The sequence below is a fragment of the Carlito syrichta genome, unplaced genomic scaffold, assembly GCF_000164805.1.
Source record: "Carlito syrichta isolate Samal-C Ts95f unplaced genomic scaffold, Tarsius_syrichta-2.0.1 Scaffold66888, whole genome shotgun sequence".
NCBI classification, from domain to species: domain Eukaryota; kingdom Metazoa; phylum Chordata; class Mammalia; order Primates; family Tarsiidae; genus Carlito; species Carlito syrichta.
The window spans coordinates 56,120-83,342 of NW_007010984.1; the positions used below are offsets into that span (position 1 = coordinate 56,120).

Here is a 27,223-nt window from a genome sequence, read left to right on the forward strand (position 1 = left end):
AAGGGGGACTGCAATTTTTAAAGAATCATTATGTAGTCACAGATTTGACAACTTGATGTATTTCAATCCACTGCAGTTATTATCCTCATCTATGCACTTATTGTCTCAAGTACTTTTAAACCACTATCCCATTCCTCACGGGACACCTGTGCACTGAGTTACTGGATAGCATCATTTCATGCTGAGGAGACACTTGGTTGAACTCATCTCACGAGTAGCTCATCTGGGAAAGCAGAGAGGGACATTTCTGGAGCAAAATGGTTTAGAAGGGGGAAGTATTCTGAAGCTAGGACTATGTGGTACCAAACCGAAAGTACTTTACAAAGAACTTCCTTGACAGGTTTCTATTATCCCGGTTATAGTCAGAACAGTTGCATGTGTCACCAGTGTGACTTAGAAGACCAGCTAGAACTGTGTGGAAGATGAAAGTTTTCAACTATTCTTTTTTTTTTTTTTTTCAGTTGGAGTCTCACTCTGTTGCCCAGGCTGGAATGCAGTGGCACGCTCATGGCCACCCCAGTGTCGACCTGCGGGGCTCCAGCGATCCTTCCGCCTTAGCCTTCCAAGTAGCTAGAACTACAGGCGTGTGTTACCATGCCTGGCTAATTTTTCTTTTTTGCTGTAGAGATGAGGATTCACCAAGTTGCCCAGGCTGGTCTCGAATCTGTGGGCTCCGGCAATCCCCTTGTCTCGGCCTCCCAAAGTGCTGGGAAACAGGCTGAGCTGCTGTGCCCCGGTCTCAACTGTTGTTGATAAAACAAGTGTGATGTGGGTACACCGAGGACCCACAGGAATGATCTCTTGCAGATGCCCTTGAGTCCCGGGTGGGACAGACGAGCAAATCTCCATGTGGAGTCCATGGGGGGTTGGGGAGCATCCCTGCAGCTCTGTGGTCCTGTGGATGTGGATACACTCACCTTCCTGGGCACACAGTCCATAGCTTTTATGAGAATCTTAAATACTCAGGTTCTGAAGAAGTGCAAGCACCAGCGGCCTTGCGCACTGTCTCTCCAGGAGAGGCCGCAGTCTGAGGTTGGTTCTGGGATGGCTCAGATATGTGAAAAAATCGAAACTCCTCTGGATTTAGGGAGATTCATTTGCTAGGGCATTCCTCCCACGGGAATTAGATTCCATGGACAAAGGGGTACTACCCTTCTGTAGATGTTCTCTTGGAATCCCTAGGATGTCTAAACGTAACGGACATACTTCTTACCAACCTGTTTCATCTTAGGGACAGGAAGCAGTTTCAGCCGAGGAGCATAATGAACACAAACCAAAAGGACGGGGCTGTTTTGGGTCTGTCAAGCTTCACAGATGACAGCCTTAACTAGGTATTTTCTGGCGCTTGGAAAATTAAGGGCATTACAGCTGGACATACTGGAAACAAACCAGCACATCAGGCTAGCGCTGCATATTCAGAGCACAGAACACAAGGTCGACCCAGCTAGCACAAAGGCGGCTGAATACCTTCGGTTAAGGAGATGTTTCCCAATAGATAGGCCCCAAGGTGATTTGGCTGTTATCCTTTGATGGCTAGCCAGATGACCTGGTTTCCCAGATGGAGCTCTGAGATTAAGAAGACCTTCTGGGCAGAGACTATCCTTTGCTGAAAACATGTCAGCATACCCATTAGGAGGAGGTAAAAAAGAAGGGAGATTAGACTCTCTTTAGCTCTAACCCTGAACAGGTTAAGGCAAACTGGGAAGAGAATGGACACATGCTAAGACTTACCACGTTGCATTGACATAAGGGGGCTGGCAAATTACTGATTACTGAACACCAACCGAGGAATCCACTGCATCCGATCTACAAGGAGGGAGTGTTTCAGCTATCCGTGGTCAGCCCTCCACCCCACTGCCCTCACCCCAGATCTGGATTCAGGGAAGTGCTGTGCAAGTGTGGGGGCTAGGAGGCAAGGTCCAGCCCCCGCCTTTGAAAGCAGCCCTGGTGACTGTGATGCCCAAACAGGTTTGAGAATTCCTGGGCTAGATCACTAAATGCTCTCAGACACGGATGTTATTTCTGAAGAATATTCACTGCATAGATTTACCCAGTTTCTGGATCCTACTTTTTTCCTTGAGGGAATCAAAGGAAGAAAAAATTTTAAATAAAACAACCTTCCCTTAACAACAGCTGAACTACAACTTGCTTCTGTAATGTCTTATATTCTGTAGAACACCCCTAGAAATGATTAGAAATTTTGCTTTCTGGTGCTTCCTTGGTGTCATATGCGCTTCTGAATTTCCGAAGTTAGGAACCTGAGATACTGAAACTAAAATCTGAAATAATTAAATGAGGATGCTTTGCCACTAGCTTAACTGTCGCAACCAGAAAGTGGCCAGATGTTCCACGTCTTCACTACATACAATTCCTACTTCTGATGACATTGCTCGTAAAAGATTTCCTAAGACTCACAAGACTTGACCTGGTTGAACCTCTCTCTTACTCATCAATGACTGTCAAAGGCTTAACTATTTATAATTTTTAGAAACTTTTGTGAGGCTTGCCATTACCTCCTTTGACATCAGCATATTCTGGCAAATGCCCCCAAAATATCCACCAGGCAAGAAACCTTTAGGGTGATTATGTGTGTGCTTTTTTTTTTTTTTAATGGTATCATTCATTTATACAGAGAAATCATTTGGTTGATCTATTTACAGTCTTTTCCAATCTTCATTTCCACTGGCCAAATATATTTCACATAACAGTTGACGCCGACTTGAACTGATCACCATTGTAAACCTGCCATGACAAAGGGTCCTTCTCCCATCCCCCTTTTGAAGCCTATGACCCACTGTAACAGAAATATTTCGCAGAAAAAGATTCACCAGTCTTTTTTCCATCTTATGAATAAACCCACCGAAATTGATCTAATGTGGCCCACTTCTCAACACATTTCACTGTTTCTTTTCAAACTCAGTATCTGCAGGTTTTGTAAACCAAGGCAAATAAAGTCCACGTCCCCTCGAACCTTCTACAACTTACTACACACCCTCAAGCTTCTATCTCCTTTCATGCTCTGGCACAACCAGACATTTTACTTGAAGACAAAACTACTCTCTTCCCCCCTTTTTTTCACTTATTACCAATCGCCTTCCCTCTGCTTCTCAGTCGACACTAAAACTTTCAACAAAACCCTTGAAGTTGTTTTCTTATGGTAGTTGAGAATGACTCATTTCATGTGTCTTTACCCTGAAATGCTACACTTTAAAAACTGTAATTGTCTTAATTGGCTCAAAAACAGTATGGCTTGGTTTTACATGGTAAAGTTAATATGATTAAAAAATATATATGTATATATATATACACACACATACACACACATTTTTAATCAGGAAGAAAAATAAAGACATGCCACTTTGAAAAGGCATCAAAGTAAAAAAATAAAAGCAAATACTAAAAACTACTTTACAATAAAAAAAATTAAATAATCGGCAGGTTAAATGAATGAAAAATGAGGAATGTGCAGTGAAAAACTATATAAATCATTCCAGTTGATAAAATGTAAAACCTACAAAAGCTTATGGTTTGTTTTCCAAGGAAGTTATGTTTCCATGCAAATTTGAAATACTCCAAACATACATTATTCCATGTCAATTTTGGGTGCCAATGTGAAAATGTCAAATTCTGCTTACAAGATTTATCAAGGAAACTGGTAGAACTCCAGAATTTGCAAATTTTAAATGACGGTGAATACTGTAAATATCAGTTGGTAGATATTAGAAGGTCATGATGAATCCAGAATTAGAAGAAAACCCATTTTGTAAATATTTCATTTGATTAAAAATACCAGGCTTGCATATTCTAAATGATCCAAGAAAATATCTTTAAAAAAGACTGCAATTTAACAATAATCTGAGTATCTTTAGCTGCCATTAAAAAAAAAGAAAAAGAACAACCAAAAACAATGAAAATGTTACAACTGGCATAATGTAACCTACGGTGCTCCCATGCTCACATTACGAGAAAAAACTGTACACATTTATAAATAAACAGTCTCTCCACCATGTGGCACACAGCGCCTCCTCTACACCAAGGTCTCTTTCCGCTTGCCACTGGCCTGGGCTTTGTCCCTTACTCTCCGGATGCCGGGCTGTGCCTGGAGCGCCTTTCCTCTCCTGCCATCCTCTGCTACCCGCACCCTGGAGCCACACTCGTAGGCGTTCTCATCCACTTCCCCCTGAGGGGTACTGGAGACCGTGGACACCCTCCTCTGGGTGTGGAGGTTCCCGGCAGAGGGGCTGTTCTCCTCACACTCTTCATGCAGCTCTGGCAGGCCCTGGAGCTCCGGCGGACTGGCCGCCTGCTGGAAAGGGGCTACGGCGGCTCGGATACAGTTGAACCACTGCTGCTTGTGGAACACGTCATTGGCTTGCAGAGTGTGAGACTGGCCTGGACAGGGGTCTTGGAAGCGAACTCTGAAGATATTTTTAGCTGGAAAAATCGCAATTGAAAAAGAAAATCAGACTTAATAAGATAGTCCTAGAGAAAGCAGTCCTGCAGTCTTAGCATGGGTGCTAGCATGGGCGTAACACACAGTCAATTAGGTGAGCACGTTAAATTAAGTCCTATTACTTCTTAGATTTTACGTTTATCGAAGTTGTAGTTTACCTTTATCTGAGTTACTGAAAGCCCCTCGAAAGGACCCCCCCATCCGCACATCTCCATCCTGGAGGTCTTCTAAGACCAGCTCTTGCACTGGGATTGGCTGCCGGTAAACCTGGTAAGAATGCCGCTCATTCCGAGTGACAGGCCGAGTCAGAACCAAGATGTCTTGAAACAGGAAAACATAAAGTTTCTGAAAAAGCAGAAAACAAATGCTCTGTAACTATGGAACTCCGCGATTTTAAGTGGCAGAAATATATTGTTAATATAACTTGATTGGACATTATTAACTTGGTAAAGTTTGTTTTCTAAGATCTCCCTTACAAAGGTCCTCATCAAGATGGTCATCTCAAGGCTGTGCATGTTCTACTTGGGAAGTTTTTCTAGTCTTAGATTTCATAAAACTTTTTATTGGTGTGTAATAACAGATTCAGTAAAGCCGTGCATCACAAAGACCTGACTATCAGTAGTAACATGACTTGAGACACCAGTATTGTATGCCATAGCTTTTTTTTTTTTTTTAACAAACTAGGGATTTAAAAAATTCAAAATGGTTCCATTTTGTCCCACACAGATTTAAGCCTTTGTAGAACAATTAGGCCTAGGCCTCATGAGGAAAATCAGAGATGTTAGATTTCAACTTTTTCTTAAACAAAACAAAAACCCAACTTATACATTGGGTTTCTGAAAAGCACATAATGAAAGAAAAATGCCATTTCATGATTGTACTTAGTTCTAGCAGGTAACTTCGTAATTAGCATTTTAAACACAAAAGATAAATTTGATTCCAATTTGCTTCAGAAATTTATTGAGCAGTGCTAAAAACTCCTTCCATAACTAAAAAGTAAATGCTTCAAAAATGTTTTGAAGGATACACTTCTGAACTAAGCATTATGGAACTAGCAGAGTACTTGGAAAGGAACCCCTAGTCAGACAAGTTGATTTGTGCTTCAATACTAAAACATCAAGTATTGCTGATTCTCCCCTGAGACACGTGAGCCCTAGTACTGATTCTGTAGCTCCAGAAGTCCACGCTGGTTATCATGAAATAAAGCTCAGTCACCTTCTTCCAGCACATCACAAGGCTACTCTCACACACCCGCTTCGTCCTCTGAGTGCAAAAGGGACCCCGGTGGGAAGGGGAAGCCACGCCCCCGCACGTACGTGTCCACTCTTGTTCCGCAGCTCCCCGTGGCAGAGCAGTGCCCTGCTCGCTTCGATTCTCGGGTCTCTCTGCTTTTCATCCAGGTACTCCAGCTTGTCGATGTAATACTGGCACTCGGACTCCCCTTTCTTCAAGTTGATATCAGAGAGGACTCCTTGAATTATCAGTATCTGAAAACCATCAAAACATTGAAGGAACAACTTCAGCATATTAACTCAATCTGCTTCCCACAGGGCAAAAATGTCACAGGCAGTGGAAGAATTTTAAAGCTTGGAGGGACTCTAGAAATCAGTTAATCTGTCAGAGTCCTTCCTCATCTGACAGATGAAGAAATGGTCCCAGGCAAACTGGGTGATTTGTCCAAGGCACACCTCCTTACTGCTTGGTGCACTGTGTTCAGATGCACTGGGTACTTAAAGCATCAAAACACCTCACTATGGGCAAATTTTCAATACACAAGATTGGAGGGTATCATTTTAGAACTTTCTGGAAAGCAAGAGTCAGTTACTGAACCACTTACAGCATCCTCCAGAAGCTGAACATCAGGGTGGTCATTTGGAGTGTGCCTGATAATTTCTCTGAGCAGTAAAGGGTATTTCACCAGGCGACTACGAGGAATATCTAGGAAGCTCCAAAGATCTAGTTTTCGACTGAAGGGAGACTCCAGACATCGTTGGAGGAAGTCCTGGACTCTTGGATCCTGTTTCTTTTGATCAAGAAGCGCCTTGGCTGCCAGCTGGTTACTGCAATAGCCTTTGTAGGCGTTCAAGCCTGGTAACTAAAGAGCAATAAGAGAAAAGCATGATGCACTCTTGTTACAGCTGAGCGCATCAACGAGCCTGTGAACAGGAAACACAAAACATACAGCTATTTTTGAGAGTTTTAACATGCTCTGGACATCTTCCTGTGGATAATGATGGCGGCAGACTAGTATTCCAGGGAAACCTCAGAATACTCTTCAAATCTTCCTAACTTGGCTATATCCAGCGGAAGACTCATGACTTCAACGTCCTCCCACCACAGAGATGCTAGCACTCTGCCTGGGATCCCAGGACACCTGAGCATCCTGTCACATTCACCCCCAGTCCTGAGACTGTATGCTCGGCTATGCTCTCACTCCTCAAATGACGCCCAGCATTGGATGGGTGCTCAGACATGAGGGAAAGAATGCGACAGATGGCTAATTTCATATACTGTGGACATTCTGTCCTGGCAGAAACATATTTGTCACACAAATGAAACTATACCATTAATAAAGTAAAAACAGACTGTAACTTATTACTGTCCATCTGTTTGGTTTTAATGCCTTATTTGTTTGTAGAATGCAATTATGGGATACAACTGCTCTGGCATCCATCCGAAATTACAACATGGCTGTCTATAACAAACTGTATCCGAGGCCAACAACTCCCTACGTACCCAGTTCACAAGAATGTGGCCGATCTGCTCCACTGTTCCATCAGGCTTGGTTGCTTCTGCTATTCTTGCCAGTAAATCTGACATGATAAAAAAGTAGAAAGAGCAACGATAGGTTTATTTAAGAAACAGGTCTGTACTACGTTCGAAATTTAGATTTAAAATGACTTGTGCTTCTGCTGTGGAGACACAAAGAAATCAAGTAGCATCTCTAACCTTCGTGCAGAGGTATGTATGAGTCCAGATCACCAAATATGTGTGTGAGTTCCTCTTCCGACATGATGGACAACTTTAACATGGGGTCATGGTAGGCCTGTCAGAGGAGAGGAATGTGTCACACAAGAGATCGAGCACAGCAAACACAAGAGCTCTATATTTGGATGCAAACAGGACTAATTATATAAAAGCTAGCGTGGACTCTGCTTGCTACACATAAAAGAAAGTATGAATTAATCCCCAAATAAATCTCTTACTAGTAATCATATGTGAAGAGATATGTCTAGACCACATCTAAAAAATGCATTCACCAGTATATTTTCTATTGTTCTACTTCTAAACATTAAGAAAACTATCCTTTAGAATTTGTAAAATATAATTTTTAAAAACGAGTGCATCTAATAAGAAGTTATTTACTGACCTTTCTTGCAAGCTTGAGATCTTCAATTAAATCTTGTTCACCCCGGGACATTTCATATATTGCCTAAAAAATATCCAGCAAACATCAGAGGTCATCCCTTCCTTTGAGAAAGAAAATTATATACAATTGATATTAACATTATTTAACTGATGTTTTGAACAGCAGCTCAGAATGGAATCTCAAATAAGAGGTTGCCATATGTTTTATAATTTTACTCCACCAGAGTTGTTTACTTTGAAGACTACCAACCATCACAAAGTGCTGCTCACCGTGTGCTTTGAATTGTTGCTCAAATACAAAGTGCAAGTTAATTCTGCCCATAGGCATCAGTGTGCTTTCTTCTGGCAAAACAAATGTTTAAAAATGGGTCTTTTTGTAGTACAGAGCCATGAAGATGGCCTTGGGCTGAGGGCCAGCATACCTCCTGCCGTTTGATTTCCCTGGTGGTTAGAGACTCCTTCGTGCTGGTGTCCAGCATCTCCGACCATAGCACACTGCTCCTTCTTTTGGCAGGTGTTGGGACTGTCGACCTGCTAAATGACTTCTGGACAGAGGCCGGGGATCTGTGGTCACCACGAAGGGCAAATGACTTTAAAAAAGGTGAACAAAAGAGAAAATAAAATTTGGAGGAAACAGTTCTCTTTTCGTCTTTCAAGTGAAAAAAGACAAATTGAAAATAAAATCCTGAGAATTTCTCAATGTAGAGTTTTAACCTATCGTTCTAAAATACTTGTCAGCCAAAATTACTTTTTGGGAATAAAAACTAGCCAAGGCTACCTATTGATATAAGATGCAAATTACTATAATGAGATTATACAAACATTTGTTCTGGTAAAAAAATATTCCTTACTAGCATATTCCAAAAAGAAAACTTATGTTTATAATAGTGCAAACGTGTTTGCACAGCTTAAAGAAAATGACAAATTCTAGGTTTCTATAGCAAGTCCCCTGACTTACATTACTCTTCCTCCATGATTTTTTACCTGTATTGTTTGACCAAAACGTCTGACTGCTCCATTTCTTACAGGAGAGATTAAATTGGCCAAGGATGTGACCCGAGCTAGAGGTCGAACTCTTTTATTGCTTGGCTCCTATAAAAACAAAATCAGATTACACTAAATGTAATTGGGTGCAAAGATTTCATACAAGCCTTCTCACCAAACAATTTTTGTACATTATAAAATATAGAAACATGGAACTGTGAACATAAATGTTGTTCTTTATTTTAAAACAGTAAGAGCACTATTGAGTAGCAGTAACTTACTAAAAAATAAAGGTTGTAAGAAAGGCCAATTATTTGCCTATTATTTTGAGAACATAACAAAGAAATAAGTTCCTAAAACCCTTTAGAACTTGTTAGTTTAATGTTGTGATTAAGTTTTTTAAGAAGCCTTATTACGACGAAAAATTTCAAACATATACTAAAGTAGAGAATGGCATCATGGATCCACGTATCTATCACTCAGCTTCTACAGTTTTTGGCATGACAATTTGTTTCATTTCTGCCCCTACTTAAATATTTGCAAACAAATCTCAGACATTAGATCATTTTGTTCCTAACTGCTTCAGTGAGAGGATTCGATCTTGAAATAAACACATCTGACAGTGGGATGGGCCAAAAGGTGTTGATGCCAAAGGAGGGAGGAGTTAGAGAGCTCTCCAGTTGCGGAATCAGCCTGACTGGGTACACATCCTGGCCCCACTGTGTGCTAGGGTCCACCCTGCACCTCAGTGTCCTCATCTGTACCACGGGGTGAAGAGTAGCACTCCTCCTGTCAAGGCGCCTCGAAGAGCAAATGCGTAGCCAGGGCTCGCCACAGGTCACGTGTGAGCTGTCACGAGCAGCCTCTGGGGGGAATGCCACAGGATGGAGGCACTTCGGGCACGAGCGCTGCGATTCGTAATTCGGTCTTCTCTCATAGATTAGCTCATCGACTTAAAGTAAAAATCGACACAAGTTAAGAAACATTATTCTGCACATACTGCTTGTTTTTGGAGTTCTGCGCAGACAGGAGTGCAGTGGAACGCTTCTGGCCACCGCAGCCTTGACCTGCTGGGCTCCCGCAATCCTTCCTCCTCAGCCTTCCAAGTAGCTAGAACTACAGGCACGCACTACCATGTCTAGCTCATTTTTTGATTTTTATTGTAGAGATGAGGTCTTGCCAAGTTGCCCAGGTGGGTCTCGAACCCGCGGGCTCAGGCAATCCACTCACCTCGGCCTCCCAAAGCACTGGGATTACAGGCTGAGCCACAGAACCCGGCCCACGTATTGCTTTTTAAGACGGTAATAATATAGCAAACATCGCTTATCCTTCAAGGACTTCAAAAAACTTACAAAAATTGCATTAGTCTAACTTTATTGTTAGAAAAATGGATGCATGCCATCAGGTGACTCATACAGTTATTAAAATTAAGAATGCCAGAGGGCCAGGCACGGTGGCTCAAGCCTGTAATTCTAGCACTTTGGGAGACTGAGGTGAGAGGACTGCCAGAGCCCAGGGGCTCAAGACCAGCCTGAGCAACTTGGCTAGACCTCGTCGCTACAACAAATAATTTTAAAAATTAGCCAGGCATGGTAGCGCGTGCCTGTAGTTCCAGCTATTTGGAAGGCTGAGGTGGGAGGACTGTGTGAGCCCAGCAGGGCGAGGCTGTGGTGGCCGTGAGTGTGCCATTGCTCTTCAGCCTAGGCGACAGAGTAAGACTCTAACTCAAAAAAAAAAAAAAATTACCAGAGCATAAAACAGGCAGGTAATTTATTCTTTGTAGTGTCTATGGAGCATAATTATTTGTTTGTATTTGGTGCCTTTGACAACGGAGGCATACTTAACAAAATAATTTTGATGAGAATTCAGAAGGATACATAATTTAAAATTATTATTTAAAAGTAACAGAAGAAACACTTTTTCTAAAAATTCTTTGACATGACTAAGAGGAAGCTGAGTAAAAATAATGCCTTCAAAGAGTTTAAGAACAAACTGGCAGAAAAAGTTAAAGTCATTTGGAAAAAACTGGAATGATTCGTCTATCCAAAGCAGCAATTAGACGCACTAAGGCTTCTAAACACACCCGCGTCTGTCAGAAGGGAAGGGGCACCACTCAGGAGACTCTGCAGATAATCAAGGAACTGAGAACTTGGGAGCCTTTGGAGGCGGAGTGGAAGACCAACCCTGTAACCCTCAAAGCAAAACTTTGAATAGTCAACTCTCAAGTAAAACTCTGAATATGAAGCCACCAACATGCAAGTGTCCAATGAACTGAAAGACACCTCCGAGGGATAAAGTAGGATGGCGCAGGCTGTGCGGCCAAGGACATGTGTGGATGCCTCCCCCACGGACATCTGTGCGTCTTGACTGACACACGCGTGTGTGGGGGCCAGCACAGGCATTCCTTTCCAGTTAGTAAAGACAGTACAAAGAGTCTCCTGTTGGGCCGAAGATAGAATTACCTCACAAAGTAAGATATGCCAACATTCACTGGAAACAAAGCAGTTGTCAGAAAGTTTCTGTTCTGCTTTTGGAAACAGGTTACTGCTCTTCCTTGTTTCAAGCATAACAATTTGACTTCCTAGTAAATCACAAAATATTTTATTTCAATGTAAAAGGCTCCGGAAAGGTGCTCTTCCCAGTGAATATAAAAGGAAAATTTTGTTTAGCCAGGAGGAAAAGAATTTTTGATATTATTTTATTATATAAAATCAAATTACTGATTAAAATTTTCTCTTTGTAGAATCAGTTATTATACAACTATGAATTTCCTGGTAACTCAAAATTATATGATATTTAAAATAAAAACTACAGAATCTAGACCTAGATAACTGAATGTAAACCTATCTAAAGCATATTTATGGAACTAGCGTAGACTTTATTTACGTAATCTCTTTAGGGTTGCAGCATAATATGCCAAGCAGGATTTGGTGGTGAAGCATGTTCCACAGTCCTTTAAAAACCAACTACAACCTCACTTCTCCACAAAGACTATGTTACTCTTCAGAGGTTATCAAATCTAAAGTGTCTTGGTAAGAAAGTATGGTGCTAAATCAGGAAATACACCTAAGTAGGTGCTTTTTACACATGCTCTTGGGGATTTAATTAGCTTTCTTGCTTTACTCAAAGGACATAACATGCAGAATACCTGGAGATACAACATAAATTTTCAGCACACGTTTCAAAAGTATGAAAATTTTAATGAATAAGACAACTTGAAAAGTATGATTATAAAATGTAAAGGTATAATGTTGAACATGGCCTACTACTAATTCCAGAATATGTACACATTTGAAAAAAATATCATCCAGAAAACATTGGTGGAAAAGTGATATGGATTAGACATTCATGGGCCACCTAAAAGACTGGAACAAAAATTTGCCTCTTTTGGAATGCAGGTTAAAGCTTGGCAGTGGAAATTTCTTCAGAAGGTCAGCCAGACCATGTAAATAAACTTGGTAAGAAGCCGGGCTCGGTGGCTCAGCCTGTAATCCCAGCACTTTGGGAGGCCGAGGCGAGTGGATTGCCTGAGCCCGTGGGTCCAGGACCAGCCCGGGCAATTGGCGAGACCTCGTCTCTAAAAAAAAAAAAAAAAAAAAAAAAAAATTAGCCGGGCGTGGTGGCACACACTTGTCACTTGTGGTTCTGGCTACTTGGAAGGCTGAGGCAGAAGGATCACTGGAGCCCAGCAGGTTGACGCTGGGGGTGGGCGTGAGCATGCCACTGTACTCCAGGAAGGGTGATGGAATGAGACTCCAACTCAAAAAAAAAAAAAAAAAAAAAAAGGGAATCTTGGTAAGAACAATAATCCAGCAATCTAGCAGGAACCTAAATGCTGAATGGCACAAATACAGAAGATTAAGGGATGGCATGGATTCTGGAACTATATGCTCTCCTCAAAAGACAATGTGAAAATCCCTGAGGATGAACAAGGGACCCCAACTAGTTTCACAGGCTCACGGAACTTTGCTGTAGGCAGTCTTTCACTGGGCTAAAGTTCACTTGGAGGGGAAAAAAACCAACAATCTCTAACATAACTTTATATTGTTTATTTAGGTTAATTATTAATCAGACTATCTAAGTCAGCTAGGCAGTTACATACATTATACGAAATATGCCCTCACACTGGGCTTTTCATTAATTTTCATAATCCACTTGTAGCTCGACTGTATGCCTTAAAATATTTTCTGGGAATTCATAAATAATATTGTTATGGTTAATTTAAAAACTTTTATCAGGCTATACGCTACACATAGAGCAACAACGTGGAAAAATCCAGTTGAGAACTTGGCTTTTTGTAAAAGGATTTTTTTCTCCTGATGATGCCACGTAGAGGTCATATTTTAGGAGAGTCTCTTCTATAGTCAATCAAATCAAGACACTTAAAAAAGTATGTGTCTGGGTTTATTCGTTTTGGATTACTAGATAAATAATCTTCGCTCCTACTTGGCAAGCACTTTCAAATAAAAGAATGGAAATAAAGTTATTTTTAAAAGGATAAAAGCGAGGATTTCTTTCCTTTCTAGAAATACTCAACTAATTTAAGGCTGCGTTGCTAGCTCTAAAACCCTGGCAACATTCCAGGTGTTTTTAACTTCAAAATAAAGGTATGCCAGAAGCACAGCCCACGTCCCACACTCTCCCACACTCTACAAACAAGGCAAGTTCCTGTGGGTTCACAGGACCATCAGTGCAGGACAGACTGCCGACCTGGGTGACTTGCTCTACTCACGCTTGAAATGCTGCTACATTTTGAGAAACCCAGGCAAATAAGCCAAGATCAAACAAAAGCTAAGGCCAAACCACATCAAATAAAAGCATACCTCTTAAAGATGGCAGCTGTTTTAACTACCAAAAGGTGTGTGTATGTGCATGTATGGCAAACACATTTCCTGAGTTATACAATAAACTGCACATATTTAAGATGCACAATTAGGTAAGTTTTGACCTATGTACACAGCTGGATGCCATCACAATCAAGAGATACATAGCTAATGGAATACAGGAACACTGCTTCTAGCACACAAGTGATAACGTTGTATATACCAAGAGTACACATTTTGCAGTATGCAGTACAAACAGAAAACCATATCTATTAAGTTCACTATCAAAATTATGTAAAATAGCACAAAACCAAATTATTTTGATAAATGTTCATAAAAGCTTTTTAAAAAGTCCACACAGACTTTTGACAATTAAAGCAAGGAGGGCAGAATTTAAATACCGATTCACTGGTTTAATATTCTAACATATCTTGTTCTGACGAAAAAGAGGCACACAATGAACTTATTCGATATGAAACGAAAACGTGTACCAGGTGAGACCATCTGAGTTGCAATGTGCTCAAGCATTCATTTACAAGGAAGGGGTTCTTATTTTTGCTTTTAACCCATTAAGGCAGTTCCTAAGACTAGGTGATATAAATACAAATTAGAGACAACAACGACTGTATTACGCATCAGAGACAGGATAAATTTTACCAAACAGAGTAGAATATACATTTCTTCTTCTTTTTATAACAGCGGTGTACATTCAAGCTATGCTATGGATAAAAAACTATTTCAACTTAGACCACGGTCCCTTTTGAACACCGTTCAAATTGCACGCACATCAAGGCCATACATTTTAACGGTAAGATGAAAAGCTTAACCTGTACTGCTCACAAAGTGCTAAAAATCTTAAAAGCTCCGTGGAGTCAGAAGACACTCCTTTCGCGCTTGTCTTGAGGTCTTTCTTACCTCTGGCTCGCGGAAGGACTGGTTGTTCACATCCAGGACTCGTATGGTCCTTTTAATAGGCAGGAGACCTCCGATCTCATCATGCGCCACCATGCTTCAAGCACGCCTTCAGCCGCTTCCAGGCACCACCCGCGTCAGCCCTGCTCCGAAGCCCCGCAGAGGCGCGCGGGCTGTTCTCCGGTGTGCTCGGCCACCCGGGCAGCCACGTGCCCATGCCTCCCGCGGCGGGGAGCTGACCGCTTCTGCGGGCCGCGGAAGCCGGCGCAGACCCAGGGTTCTGGGGGCGGGGCCGCAGCCAACAAGGCTCGGGGCGGGGCCCGCGGCCCACGTGACGGGCTGACTGACGGCTGGGCACACCTCGGCCTCCCAACTTTGCCCAGTGAGAGCAAGCTCTTTAGCAGCAGGGTTGGAATGTCTCCGGTCAGGGAGAAGCGAGAAGGAAGCCGGGCTAATGCTAGGCAGAAACTTCCTGATAAAAAAAGCATTCCCGGCAGAAAACAAACTGCTATCCGAGTTTACTCTAGTGCTTAGTCACAGACAGGGTGACTTTTTCTATAAAACCTCACGGCCTTAAAAAGAAATTAGTATGGACTTGACAACTTCCAAGTAAGAAAACTTGGAATTCAAGGCGCAATGATTGTATAAACTAAAGAAAAGCCTAATTGTCCAGGAACTTGCTTTTACTGAACAGAAGCGCAAGCACATTCACAACTGTAAAATTATCCAAGTCTTATAAAATGGTTCCACCTTTTCCCCCAAGAACAGCAAGGTAAATACAGTAGGCACACATCAGTCCACTCTATTCCTGAAGTAAATCTCCCACCAGGTTACAGGTAAAGTGGAACTGGGCTAGCTCAGTGTTTCTTAGACTTAACGGCAGACATTTCTATGTTTTATAAACCTGATGATATCTGTGTACCAGATGTTTTATAACACGACTACATAGAGGGTGATTTCTGTTTTTAGTGTGACAGGGTCCTTCTCCAAACGGAATCTCAGCACAATCCTGAGGGTGTCAAAAGGCCTACTGGCAAGGGCTTGCATTTTACAGGAAGCAACAGGACCCGCAGAGTGACTTGCCTGAAGCCACACGCCCATGACAGTCTCTCAATTTCTAGTCCAAATTGTTTTCCTTTAAGAAAAACACTACTTCTGATGGTTTGGCATGACAGGCCTGCTATGAAGCAGATTTGCTATATTCTATTCTGAATGGTAAAACTCCACCTTAACTGTATGCTACTATGATACAGTGCCAGTACTTTGCAAAAAACATCTCTGTTCTTTGGATCTACTGGGATCAGAGAAACCTGCAATGTAAAAGGCAGTATTCTAGATGCTTAGTAACAAAAAACTAGATTTCAGATCTCCTCCTAAGGTGCTAACAGACCTTTGTAAGTATTCATAGACTACAAACGTAGGCCATATGGAGAGATAACTGATATAAGACAGCCTTTGCAAATTCCAAAACAAGTTGTATAGCTAGTAAGTACAAGAGAAACCATTTCTGGTAGTCTTATGAGCTAACATGTGGCTGGAAAGATGCTGGCGAAGCAGTTTAAGAGGCTATGGCAGCGGGGCCTTGAATGCCATGCTTTTTTTCGACGTTTGACCAAGAGAAAAGTGCAAGGAGGATGGGGGCGGGAACCCACACTGCGAGGTCACGGACTGTGGGTAAAGACGGATGGAGCAGATGGCTTTATTGAGCAGGTGAGAGAGATAATGAGAGCTTTGTTGTAATGCGACACATGTGGCTGGTGTTTGAGGTGGTTGAAAGAGGACTGGAAACTTCATGCAAAAATCACAATCAGGTATCAAGAACTCTGCCTAAGGTAGGGGGAGTGGAAAGGAAAAAGGATATATGCAAGAAGTCAAAGATGCCCAAGGTTTTTAAAACAGGGGGGGGGAATTTTTTTTTTTTTTTTTTTTTTTGAGTCTGTCACCCAGACTAGAGTGCATTGGCCGCTCCCGGCCACCGCAGCCTCGGCCTGCTGGGCTCTGGTGATCCTTTCACTTCAGCCTTCCAAGGAGCTGAAACTACAGGCGCGCGCTACTATGCCCGGCGAATTTTTTGATTTACTGTAGAGATGAGGTCTCGCCAAGGTGCCCAGGCGGGTCCCGAACCCGTGGGCTCAGGCAATCCACTCACCTCAGCCTCCCAAAGCGCGGGATTACAAGCTGAGCCACCGAGCCCGGCTTAGGAGGGGGGAATTGTTAATGCAAGTAAAGAAATACAAAGGAACAAGCTTTGAAAGAAAATTCTAATTTTCACTTTAGATATACTGAGTCTGAGGTGGCAGAAGAATATGCAGATGAAAATATTCAGCTAGTAGTTGAAAATGCTGGATGAGGACTCAGAAAAGAGGCTGGAGGGTAGATTTAGGCTGGAGAGTCAGACACACAGAGATCAAAATCGAAGCTCTGGGAGTGAAGGAGATGCTGGGAGAGAAAATCTGGACAAAAAGAACACCAGTCCAAGGACCTAACTCTGGAACAATGCAAACAGAAAGAGAATTTTGCAAAAGGAATATTCAGAAGGAAAGAAAACAAAGCAAGAAACCAAGGGAGGAAAGTGTTCATTACAGCAAAGAGGTTAAGGAGGGCAAGAAAAAAAATCCATGGATTTAGTGATTATAAGTTTAATGAGGAAATCAAGTGTGCTAGTTCAGGGGAGTAAAGACAGAGGTAAATTACAGGGGTTGAAGAGTGGAAAGGAAGAAAAAACAGTGGGCACAGACCATAATGACAAATAAGCTACACACAATAGTTGATCACGGTTTGCAGAACAGTGCGCCTTCTTGCAAAAAGGACTGCTGTCGCCTTTCTATAGCTACCAAAGCCTTCTGTACACAAGATGATACTGATCATTCATCTTTCTGCTGTGAGTTTATTTTTTAAAGTACTGGAGATCGGCTCTATGTCACCATCTGTCATTACTGTCTGGTCCCACCCGGGCAATGTGTGTGATGTGGCTGGCCTTGTGAGGGGATGACTATAGAAGGTATTTCCAGGTAGCCTGGACATGCAAGCACCTGAGTGATGTTACAGGTAAGGACAGTGAACTGCCCAAGTTCACAGAACTAACGAACAGCCTAGGCTGGAACCCAGTAGTTTGGTTCAGTTAACTTCATGAGTTAAAAAATGGTCAAGTAGCTTCATAAGGGAGTAAAGGATAACGTGTAGTGAGCGTTAGGAAAGACGATGCTAGGGAGTGCTCCTGGGACTTGCCTGATGTCGTTCTCAAAACGATGCTTTTCCATTTAGTTCTGACAGCGGCGAGGCCAGGATAATGAGAGGAAGGGATATCTCTCATTTCCCTCGGTCAGCTGGGGACCCAAGAGGTAAAGGCAGAAGAAAGACTGGCATGAAACAACAGGGTCTAGTGAGGACAGTCACATTCACCAACATCCCTGCTTGCCAACACTTAGTTTCATTCTGAACATGTAGGTTTGGGATCTAATCGTGTCAGACAGTACCTAAAAAAGCAACAATGAACATGCGAATGTCCAGCTGGTGTCCTGGGAGAATGCTGAGTCTCATCTCCGTGCTCCACAAAACCAGAGGGTTGAGCAAGTCCTCCGATCACCAGCCTGTCCTCCTCACATCTCTCAGGAGGAAACCTGAAGAATGGTGGTGAAAAGGGAAGGGGAATTAAGGTCTTACTTTGCGCTAGGGCTTTATGCATGCGAGACCACAGAAGTGGGCCATGTGGAGAGACACCTGATACAAGACAAATTCCAAAGTAAGTTGTGTAGCTACTTATTTTAATCACCTCTGTGAAGTACCTCTTATTATCTCCATTTTAAAGAGCAAGGAAACCAGGATTCAGAAAGTTTAAGAAACTTGTCCAAAGGTGACTGCTTAATCAGTGGCTGGACAGAGACTCAAATTCGGTCTGCTCTGCTGCACACCCTCCAGATACAACAACACATGTGAAACCTTTAGTGCATGTTCTGGGACATACTGAGTGTTCGATAAGTGTTAGTTGGCAGCACAGCTAAGATGAAACCTAAGGCTCCCGAATCCCAGGCTAGTCGTGTTTACTAAACAATTGCTAATATTTTATCGAGAAGGAAACAATACAAAGAGTTGAGACTAGTTGCCTTATAGCCTTTTAATAGCAAAGTGCAGGGTAAGTGAAAAGATAATAGTTCCAGTTGTTTAAGTTTAGAAGAGATCCTATTTCAATCATTGGTCATACTTTATCATGTAATCAAAAGCAACTATTTATTACGACTTTCTAAAAATGGCAACTGGCACAGACTGGTCAGTGTCTTTTCTTGTAGAACATCTAGAATTTATAAACGTGAAAATGTAACTGAGTTATCTAAAGGTAATAATGCAGCTTTGTAAAAGGCATCAAGTTATTGATAAAATTACTGGTTTTCAGAGACCAGGCTTAGTTACAGCCTCTGTCCTGCTTCCATGGAGTCTTTAATGCTTTCTTTCCTAAAATATGAATGAGGGAAAGGGAAAGATAACATCTTCCTTTCCGCATAAAAAAAGGACTGCTAGGCTACTTACCTTTTCTCCCCTTTTAATGTGAAAAACTGGAATTTAGAAATAAACTAGAGCTTAAGAATTATAATATTTTTTATGGACAAGGTATTGCTTTTATTTACTTTTACCTAGAACAATAACAAGCAATTGGAAATTAGGCTAGGAAAGCCATATTACAGGCAAGAAAAAACAAAATCTAAGTTCTCTGCTGCCCTCTACAAGGCATACTATGAAATGCAATGACCGATTTTTTTCCAATTTTGTGGTTATTTGTAAGGACACTATATAGATAACTACATAAACAAGTTTTTAATCTGTGGAAAAATACAGATGACAGTAAAATTTGCATCCTCACTGCAGTGTGCATGTTTTATGTTATTAAGTTAAACATCTATTTAAAAAAGCATACAAGTGTATGAAAAAGATTCCATAGTTCACCAGAAACATCTTGAGGACCTTTTCCAAATATAAGAAAACTATGTTCCATGTTAGAGATCTGGAGTTCAAGATCACAAGCACCAAAAATAGTGACTCACTAAAAATAGGTTAGCTAAAAATAAAATTTAAAATGTTACTAAAAAAGGAAGTATTAATTAAAAAATGGAACTTCGGATAAACCAGAGTTCTAAATGATCTAGTAATAAGTTAAAACAAATAGAGTTATACTGAACTAGAGGAGAAGCAAAGAAATTAGTAATGAAATTATATGTGGAGTTCTGTTTAAAAGATTTTGGCTTAAAAATTTGAGTGTCTCCAAGCTTTACTAGGAATTGAGTTTGGGAAAAATAGTTGACTCAGGCTAATTCAATACTGCTAGAAAGACTTGAAACAAAATAGTCTGATAGGCTAAGAAGTCTGGTATTACCAAAACAATGGTTATTTTTGCCACGTGGGAGCCCCTGAGATTCCACCCCTTACACCTGGGCCAAGATCATAAATCAGAAGCACTGTTGCCCACCCGGAGGAAATGCAGATCAGCCATGAGAGTTACAGAATGCAGGAGTGATAATCTCCACCGTGTCCTCATTCGGTTGGCCTGAGTGCCTCCTACAATAAGGAGGTGGATTGTGGTGGATGACAATGGGCCACTGTGAACTTAACTCGAGAGGGAGTTCCAACCTCAGCTGCTGTGCAAAACGTGGACTCTATGGGAACAGACAAATCCTCTAGCATGTGGTATATGGCTATTGATCTGGCCTGTGTGTTTTTTTCAATTCCCATCAGCAAGGAGGATCAAAAGCAGTCAGCGTTTCTGTGGTAAGGATAGTAGTCCACATTCTCTCATCTCCTGAGGCTGTCAACTTCTCTGTTTTCCGTCAGAGACCGCAGAGACCAGGGTCATCCACAGAACATCATGCTAGTCCACTATATTGATGACATCATACTAAAAAGCCCTGGTGAACAGGAAGTGAAGAGTATTCTGGATACCCTAGTAAATGAAATGCATGCCACAGAAATTCAGGACTGGAAAGTTTTTAATAGAGCCAATGGCCTGAGGCTTCCTGGGATCTCCCCTCTACTGTACAGGACAGGTGGTGCACCTTGCATCCCATGAGCACTAAGGCACAGCACGTGGCAGGACTCTTTGTCTCTTGGAGGGGGCAACTGCTGTATTTGGGAATTTTGCTCTGACAGTTTTGAGTAGGTCCCAGAGCCAGAGAAGTCTCTGTAGCAGGTCCAGGCTGAGGCTCAGGCTGCTCAGGCCACATGACCTAGCACATCACATAAAGGCAAGGATGCAAGTGATGCCTCTGGCAAGGCCAGGAAGAAAACTGCAACGCAGAGACTTAGGGTTCTGAAGCAAAGCCATGCCTGCCACGGTCCAAAACGACTCACGAGTTGAACAGCAGTTCCGAGGCAGACCTAGTCAGATGGAGGCCCTGGCCACAGAGCGACCGTGTGATCAGCGGTGCCCCAAACGAACAGGGTCAGATCAACTGAGCCACAGGTTGGGCAGGTGCAGCAGCAATCTGTTATGCATGGGAAACGGTCAGGCCTGAACAAGACCCAAGGGCATCAGTAAACGACAGGAGCAGATGGTCTAGGCTGCCATGTTCTCTGCATGGATGCCATTCCTTCAGCACCTTGTTTCTGGGGTAGTTCTCTAGAACCAACGACAGAGGAGAAAACCCTGGCCCCAGTCCACAGGCGGATTCACTCCCATGTCACTGTGAGCAGAAAAGGGACCACTATGCACCACAGCCCACTGTGGAGCAGTCCTCAGTGGGGTGGGGAAGGAAGTCACCTCCAAGAGGCAGAGCTGTCAGCAGTGTACGGGGTCGTGGAGGGAGAAGTGGTGTGACACACAGACATGTAGAGCCTCCTGAGCAGTGCCAAGTGGCTTGGCAGATTCGTCCGGGGCTTGGAGGAAACAAGACTGGAAAGGCAGAAGTAGGAAATCTTGGAGGGGAGGCATACGGATGAACCCATGGGTGTGGGACCCAGCGGAAGGACCTTTGTCTATTATGTCAACGCTCACCAAGGGGTACAAGGCATGAAGGCCTGTGAGGACCAGGTGACAGATGATTTACCGGTGGACTCCAGGGCTCGTGCAGTGACCCACGAGGCAGCCAAGCCAGCAGCTGTGAAGGCACGGTGTGCTCCACTAGCAGGGGCTCTTTTGTTACCAAGGCTGGTCTGGTCACTGCCACTGGTGAATGCCCAACGCGGCAGCAGCTGAGAAACCGTGGCCATAGAGCCCCAACCCAAGCAGCACAGTCAGCCACCTGGTGACTAGTTGGTCACATCACATCCCTGCTCCCAGAGTAGACGGCGATCCATCCATGCAGGAACTGCCCTTTCTGTCTTCAGGCCTCTGCCTGCACCATTCTCTGAGGGCTTGCAGAGTGCTGATGTTCCAGCATGAAATCCCGTAACATCACCTCAGACTTAGGGACCTACCTTATGGCAAAGGAGTCACAACCATGGGAAGAGAACTGCATGATCCACTGGCTCTTCCATCCCTCCCCCTATTCAGAAGGAGACAGCTTCACAGAGTGAGAGGACTGCTTGCTAAAGGCTTAGCTGTGGTACCACCTCCCGCATAACATTCTGCAGAGGTGGAGCGCTGTCCTTCAAAATGTGACCCACGTGAAACAGCCTGTACACGGTGCTGTGCCCCCAGCGGCTGTGACAGCAATTGGGGTGAGGAATTGGCCTTGTCACCATGATTCTTAGGGAGTAGAATCTGTGCTGCCCACTGAGGCAGCCTGGCTCTAGTGAAAAGGGGCAAGTGCAGCCGTCACAGGGCAACGAAGGTCAAGAAACTAGGCTCAGACCCCTCACAAATGGAGGTGGGCAAGCAACTCAGACCCCACTCACGTGCTGGCCAAGGGGGAGGGAAGTCCATTATGGGGTGGAGGAGTTAAGATCACGTTGGCCAAGTCCGGCTCCACGCAGCAGCAGAGACCAGTTTGTTCCTCCGTGTTAAAACCTTTGGACACATGGCCTGGGCTTCATGACCTTGAAGCCCCTGTGGCAGACTGAGTGTCCAAAAAGGTGTGAGCACCCCTGAACGTGCAAGGAGGGCACAGCGCCAGACGCCACCTGCGCCACTTCCACACATCCCCTCACCCCGCCTTTTAACTCACTGCACACAGGTCACTCACTTTCTGCTCTGGCGCTTCGTCAAGGCTTCGAGAATGTGCCACCTGCAAAAACTAGAGAGCATACAGTGTGTGGGCAATGCTTGGCCAACAGGGCATGGAAGCCAGCAGAAACAGCCTCTCCTCTTCCACCTGTGGGGATGCTCACCAAGACGCCTCAGAGGCCCAGCTGTCCAGTCTGTGACACCTTGCACTAGTTTTTCCTCTTTCCTTGCTTCACTCTCCCGAGTTCCCTTACTTCCCCAAATGAACTAGCTGCATGCAAGCCTGGTCTCAGGTTCTGCTTTCTGGGGGAAACCCAGGCTAAGAAACCCACAGTTTGAACTCAAGGAGGCAGAAACAAATGGTGCCAGTCACGAGCTGAGGGCGAGGGCAACCTACTGTAGGGGGTGAAGAAGCGCAGAGGTATTCTCCAATCTCGGCTTTCCTGCAGAGCTTACCCACCCAAGCCTGATCAGAGAAGAAACCTGCGCAGACATCTCCATTTCATCCCTCCAAGCAAACTAAGAAAAGAACTGAGAAATACAGCTGTTGGGCTCTGGAAGGCAGCAGTTTTCGTGGAAAGAAACTATTCTTTCCCCTCCTCAAGCCCTCCCTCACCAGACCCATGTCCAGATGTTTCATTATTCCAAACTGAAACTCTGTACCCATTAAACAGTAAGTCCCCAGTGTCCTCCCCCTCCGCCCCCAGTAACTACTAGTCTACTCTGTGTCTATGGATTGGTTTATTCTTGGAATCTCATATGAGTGGAATCATACGGTATTTGTCTTTTTGTGTCTGGCTTTTCACTCAGCATAATGTCTTCAAAGTTCACCCATGTGGTAGCGTATATGAGTTTCTTTCCCTTTTAAGGCTGAATAGTATTCTATTGTATGTATATATCATATGTGTTTATTCAGTATATTTTCTTATTTTCCTAGTTTGTTGTGTTAGCATCATGAAAGGGTAAATTTTGTCAAATGTGTTTTCTGCTCAGTTGAGATAAACATATGTTTTCCCCCCTTTATTCTGTTAATGTGATATATCACAACAACTGATTTTCATATGTTGAAACATCTTTGCATTCCAGGAATGATTCTCACTTGGTCTTAATACATAATTCTTTTAATATGTTGCTGAACTCACTTTACTAATATTTTTGAGGACTTTTACCTCAGTATTTACAAGGGATATTGGTCTATAGTTTTCTTTCCTTGTGTGTCTTTGGCTATGGTATCAGAGTAGTACTGGTCTTTTAGAATGAGCTAGAAAGTGTTCCCAACTCTTCGGTATTTTTGGAAGAGTTTGAAAAAGATTGGTGTTAGTTCTTCTTTAAATGTTTCATAGAATTCACCAGTGAAGCCATCTCATTCAGGGCTTTTCTTTGTTAGAAAGTTTTTGATTACGAGTCAACCTTTTTACTAGTTATAAGGTTTATTCAGATTTTCTTTTCCTTCACGATTCATTCTTGGTAGGTTGTGTGTAACTAGGAATGTGCCTATTTCACACAGGTTATCCATTTTCTGGCATATAACTGCTCACAGTATTGCTTTATAATCCTTTTTATTTCTCTGTAATTAGTAGTAACATTCCTACTTTCATTTCTCATTTTAGTAATTTGATCTTTTTTTTAGTCAATCTGCCTACAGGTTTGTCAATTTTGTTAATCTTTTCAAAAAACTATATGTTGGTTTTACTCTACTGTTTTTTGATTGCATATTTTATTTATCTCCACTCTATGCTTTATTATTTCCTTCTGCTAGCTCTGAGTTAAGATTGCTTTTCTTTTTAAATTCTTTACGGCATAGTGTTTAGGTTTTTGATTTGAGATCTTTCTTTCTTTTTAATGTAAAGCATTTACAGTTTAAATTTCTCTCTTGGCACTGCTTTTGTAGCATCCCCTAAGTTTTGGTATGTTGTGTTTTCATTTTTACTTGTCTGAAGGTATTTTCTAATTTCTCTTGTGATTTAGTCTTTGACTTACTGGCTTTTTAATAGTTTAATTTCCACATGTGAATTTTCTAGTTATCCTTGTTATTGATTTTTAGTTTCATTCCATGTAATTGAAAAAAAATGGTTTGTATCATTTTAACTTTTTAAAATTTATTAAGACTCATTTTGTAGCTTCACATATGGTCTATCTGAAGAATGCTCTATGTGCACTTGAGAAAAACGTGTATTCTGTTGTTGGGTGAAGTGTTCTGGGTGTCTGCTAGGTCTACTTGGTTTAAGTTTGTTTAAATCTTCTATTTCCTTGTTGATTTTTCGGTTTGGTTGTCTATCCCAATAGTTGGTAAAAATGAAAATACTGGTAAAATACAGAGTTGATAAGAATGTTGGGATATGTTTATTATTATAAACTGATGGAGAAATGTAAATGTGTCCAAACTTTTTGGAGGACAAATGGACAGTATTAACAAAACTGAAACTTTCAACCTTGTAATTTCACTTCTAAGTATCTATATTAGAGACATGAAAATGCATAAAAATGGTCCCTCTTTGTGCACAAAAAGAAGGTAAACTGCAGCGTTATTTTTAATATGAAAAAAATCAGAAGTACACTAATGGCCATTCTTTTTTTGAAACTTGTACTTTCCAGTTTATTTTTTCCTTATGATGTTCATAATAACTTAGAGAAAGAGTCAGAAGAGGTAGTTCTCTGGAGTCAACCTTAGTGTTTCCAAAAAGCCCCTCTGACAGTGCACTGTATATTTCTGACTGGGAGTCACAACCTAGTAGGACATCTGAAGGGAGCACAGTGGGAGAGAAAAGGATACAAGCCACGCCCATTATGCTGACAGCCCCCCACGGATGCCCTGAAGACCTTCCGGGCAGTTCTCCCATGGGTCCTCCACGAATGTTTCAGATTCAACCTGCCTCTTCTTCTGGTTTCATCAGCTCCCGTTTTCTAACCTGGCACATTCGCTCTGGAGGCTGGAAAGTCAGACAGCAAGGGTCCTTGCTCTTATGTAGCTCTGGGCTGCTAATGGCCATTCTTAAAAGATTGGTTAAACAGACTGTGGGATTTTGAGACTATGGGCTACTACAAAGCAACCACAAAGAAGCAGGGAGTCTTATATGTATTGATAAGGTATAAACTGAAAAAAGCAAGCTATAGCACATGTATAGAATAACCATATAGATGTAGTCATTACACATTTTGTGTGAAAGTGTATAAATAAAAAGGACCTGGATACACATAAAATAATAACAGGGGCCATTGCTAAACCATTGCCACCACCATTGCAGTCACTGCCTTACTAGACTCTGGTGTGGCCATGTGTTCTTTGAGCTGTGGCTGTCACCATGCTTCCTGGCTTTGGCCCCCTTACTTGCCTTGGGAAGGTGAATCTCCTGTTTCTCTCTCTCTCTCTAATTTACTTTTTTTTTTGAGTTGGAGTCTCACTCTGTCGCCCAGACTGGAGTGCAGTGGCCGCTCCCGGCCACCACAACCTCGACCCGCTGGGCTCCGGCGATCCTTCCGCCTCAGCCTTCTGAGTAGCCGGAATTACAGGCATGCGCTACCACGCCCGGCTGATTTTTTGATTTATTGTAGAGATGAGGTCTCGCTGCCCAGGCGGGTCTCGAACCCGCGGGCTCAGGCAATCCACTCACCTCAGCCTCCCAAAGGTGCGGGATTACAGGCTGAGCCACCGAGCCCGGCTCTAATTTACTTTTTAAAGAAACTATATTTTCTAATCTTAAAAAAAAAAACTGATTACTTTAGAGACTGGAGGCAATAAAAGGACGTGCAATAAACACAGTGCAATACAGGAATGATTAAGTTAAAAGATAAATAGCTCTGTATTTTTCAATAGCTTCTCAGAGCATTATCAGAATAACTATTTTATATTTAACTTTTGTGTTTTTGATCAAGAACCACCATTTTTTAATACTAACACCTGAACCAGCAGTTGGCTTTATTTTCTGGACTTCATCGCACAGAAACAACGTTTTCTTATTTTCAAGGCAACCAGTTAAATTAAAGGGCAGGTGGTGGGCAGCAGTAAGCCAGGCTTGTTTACTGGGTAAGTCATTAGCTTCAGCATGACAGCTAGCTCCAAACTGTCCACATCTGTGCCATGGAAAATTACCACACTACCTGTCATGGTTCTAAGAGGTTGTTTTTCAGAAGTGGCACTTGAAATGTTATATCAGGAACTACCAAAACACTATTATAATCTGAACAATCACAATGTTTTAAAAATCATTTGTCATTTGTGCTATTTTGTTAGGAATAAAACACACAATTCATTATCTTTAAAAGCTGTAGAGTATACAATGGTCAAAATAAAACCATTTAACTTTTTAAAAAACTAAGATCTCCAAATTTGAACATCTAGGAAAAAAACTAAATATTCACATACTTTAAAATATATTTTTTTTTGTTCTACTTAAAAAAAAAAATCATTATCAGAGTTAAAGAACTCCAGTCATAAAAATATGACTCAGCATTACTTATTCCGGTATTATTTTACAGGAACAAAGTCTACAGTCACTTTTCATCCTTCCTATCACAAGAAAAAGGCAAGGTTATAGTCACTAACATACACAGCTGAGAAGCTCATTTGGGAAAACAAATACTATGCTATTTTAA

At 42.3% G+C, this 27,223-nt stretch overlaps 1 protein-coding gene across 5 annotated transcripts in view; it reads right to left on the bottom strand.

Annotated features, from left to right (window-relative positions):
- Nucleotides 1-2,573: 2,573 nt before the first annotated feature.
- Nucleotides 2,574-27,223, bottom strand: part of NET1 (neuroepithelial cell transforming 1) — a 33,106-nt gene continuing 8,456 nt past the window's right edge. The window contains exons 1-10 of one of the 5 annotated variants that reach the window (XM_008051625.2): nucleotides 14,545-14,813; nucleotides 8,807-8,914; nucleotides 8,245-8,412; nucleotides 7,824-7,886; nucleotides 7,403-7,499; nucleotides 7,190-7,266; nucleotides 6,291-6,548; nucleotides 5,770-5,940; nucleotides 4,612-4,798; nucleotides 2,574-4,434 (exon numbers count right to left, since the gene is read on the bottom strand). In XM_008051625.2, the coding sequence (XP_008049816.1) occupies nucleotides 4,028-4,434; nucleotides 4,612-4,798; nucleotides 5,770-5,940; nucleotides 6,291-6,548; nucleotides 7,190-7,266; nucleotides 7,403-7,499; nucleotides 7,824-7,886; nucleotides 8,245-8,412; nucleotides 8,807-8,914; nucleotides 14,545-14,637 (1,629 nt within the window). In that variant the 5' untranslated portion in view covers nucleotides 14,638-14,813 and the 3' untranslated portion in view covers nucleotides 2,574-4,027. Of the gene's footprint in view, nucleotides 4,435-4,611; nucleotides 4,799-5,769; nucleotides 5,941-6,290; nucleotides 6,549-7,189; nucleotides 7,267-7,402; nucleotides 7,500-7,823; nucleotides 7,921-8,244; nucleotides 8,413-8,806; nucleotides 8,915-14,544; nucleotides 14,814-27,223 lie in introns of those variants that run through there. The other 4 variants (XM_021709101.1, XM_008051631.2, XM_021709105.1 and 1 more) reach the window with 4 other exon arrangements.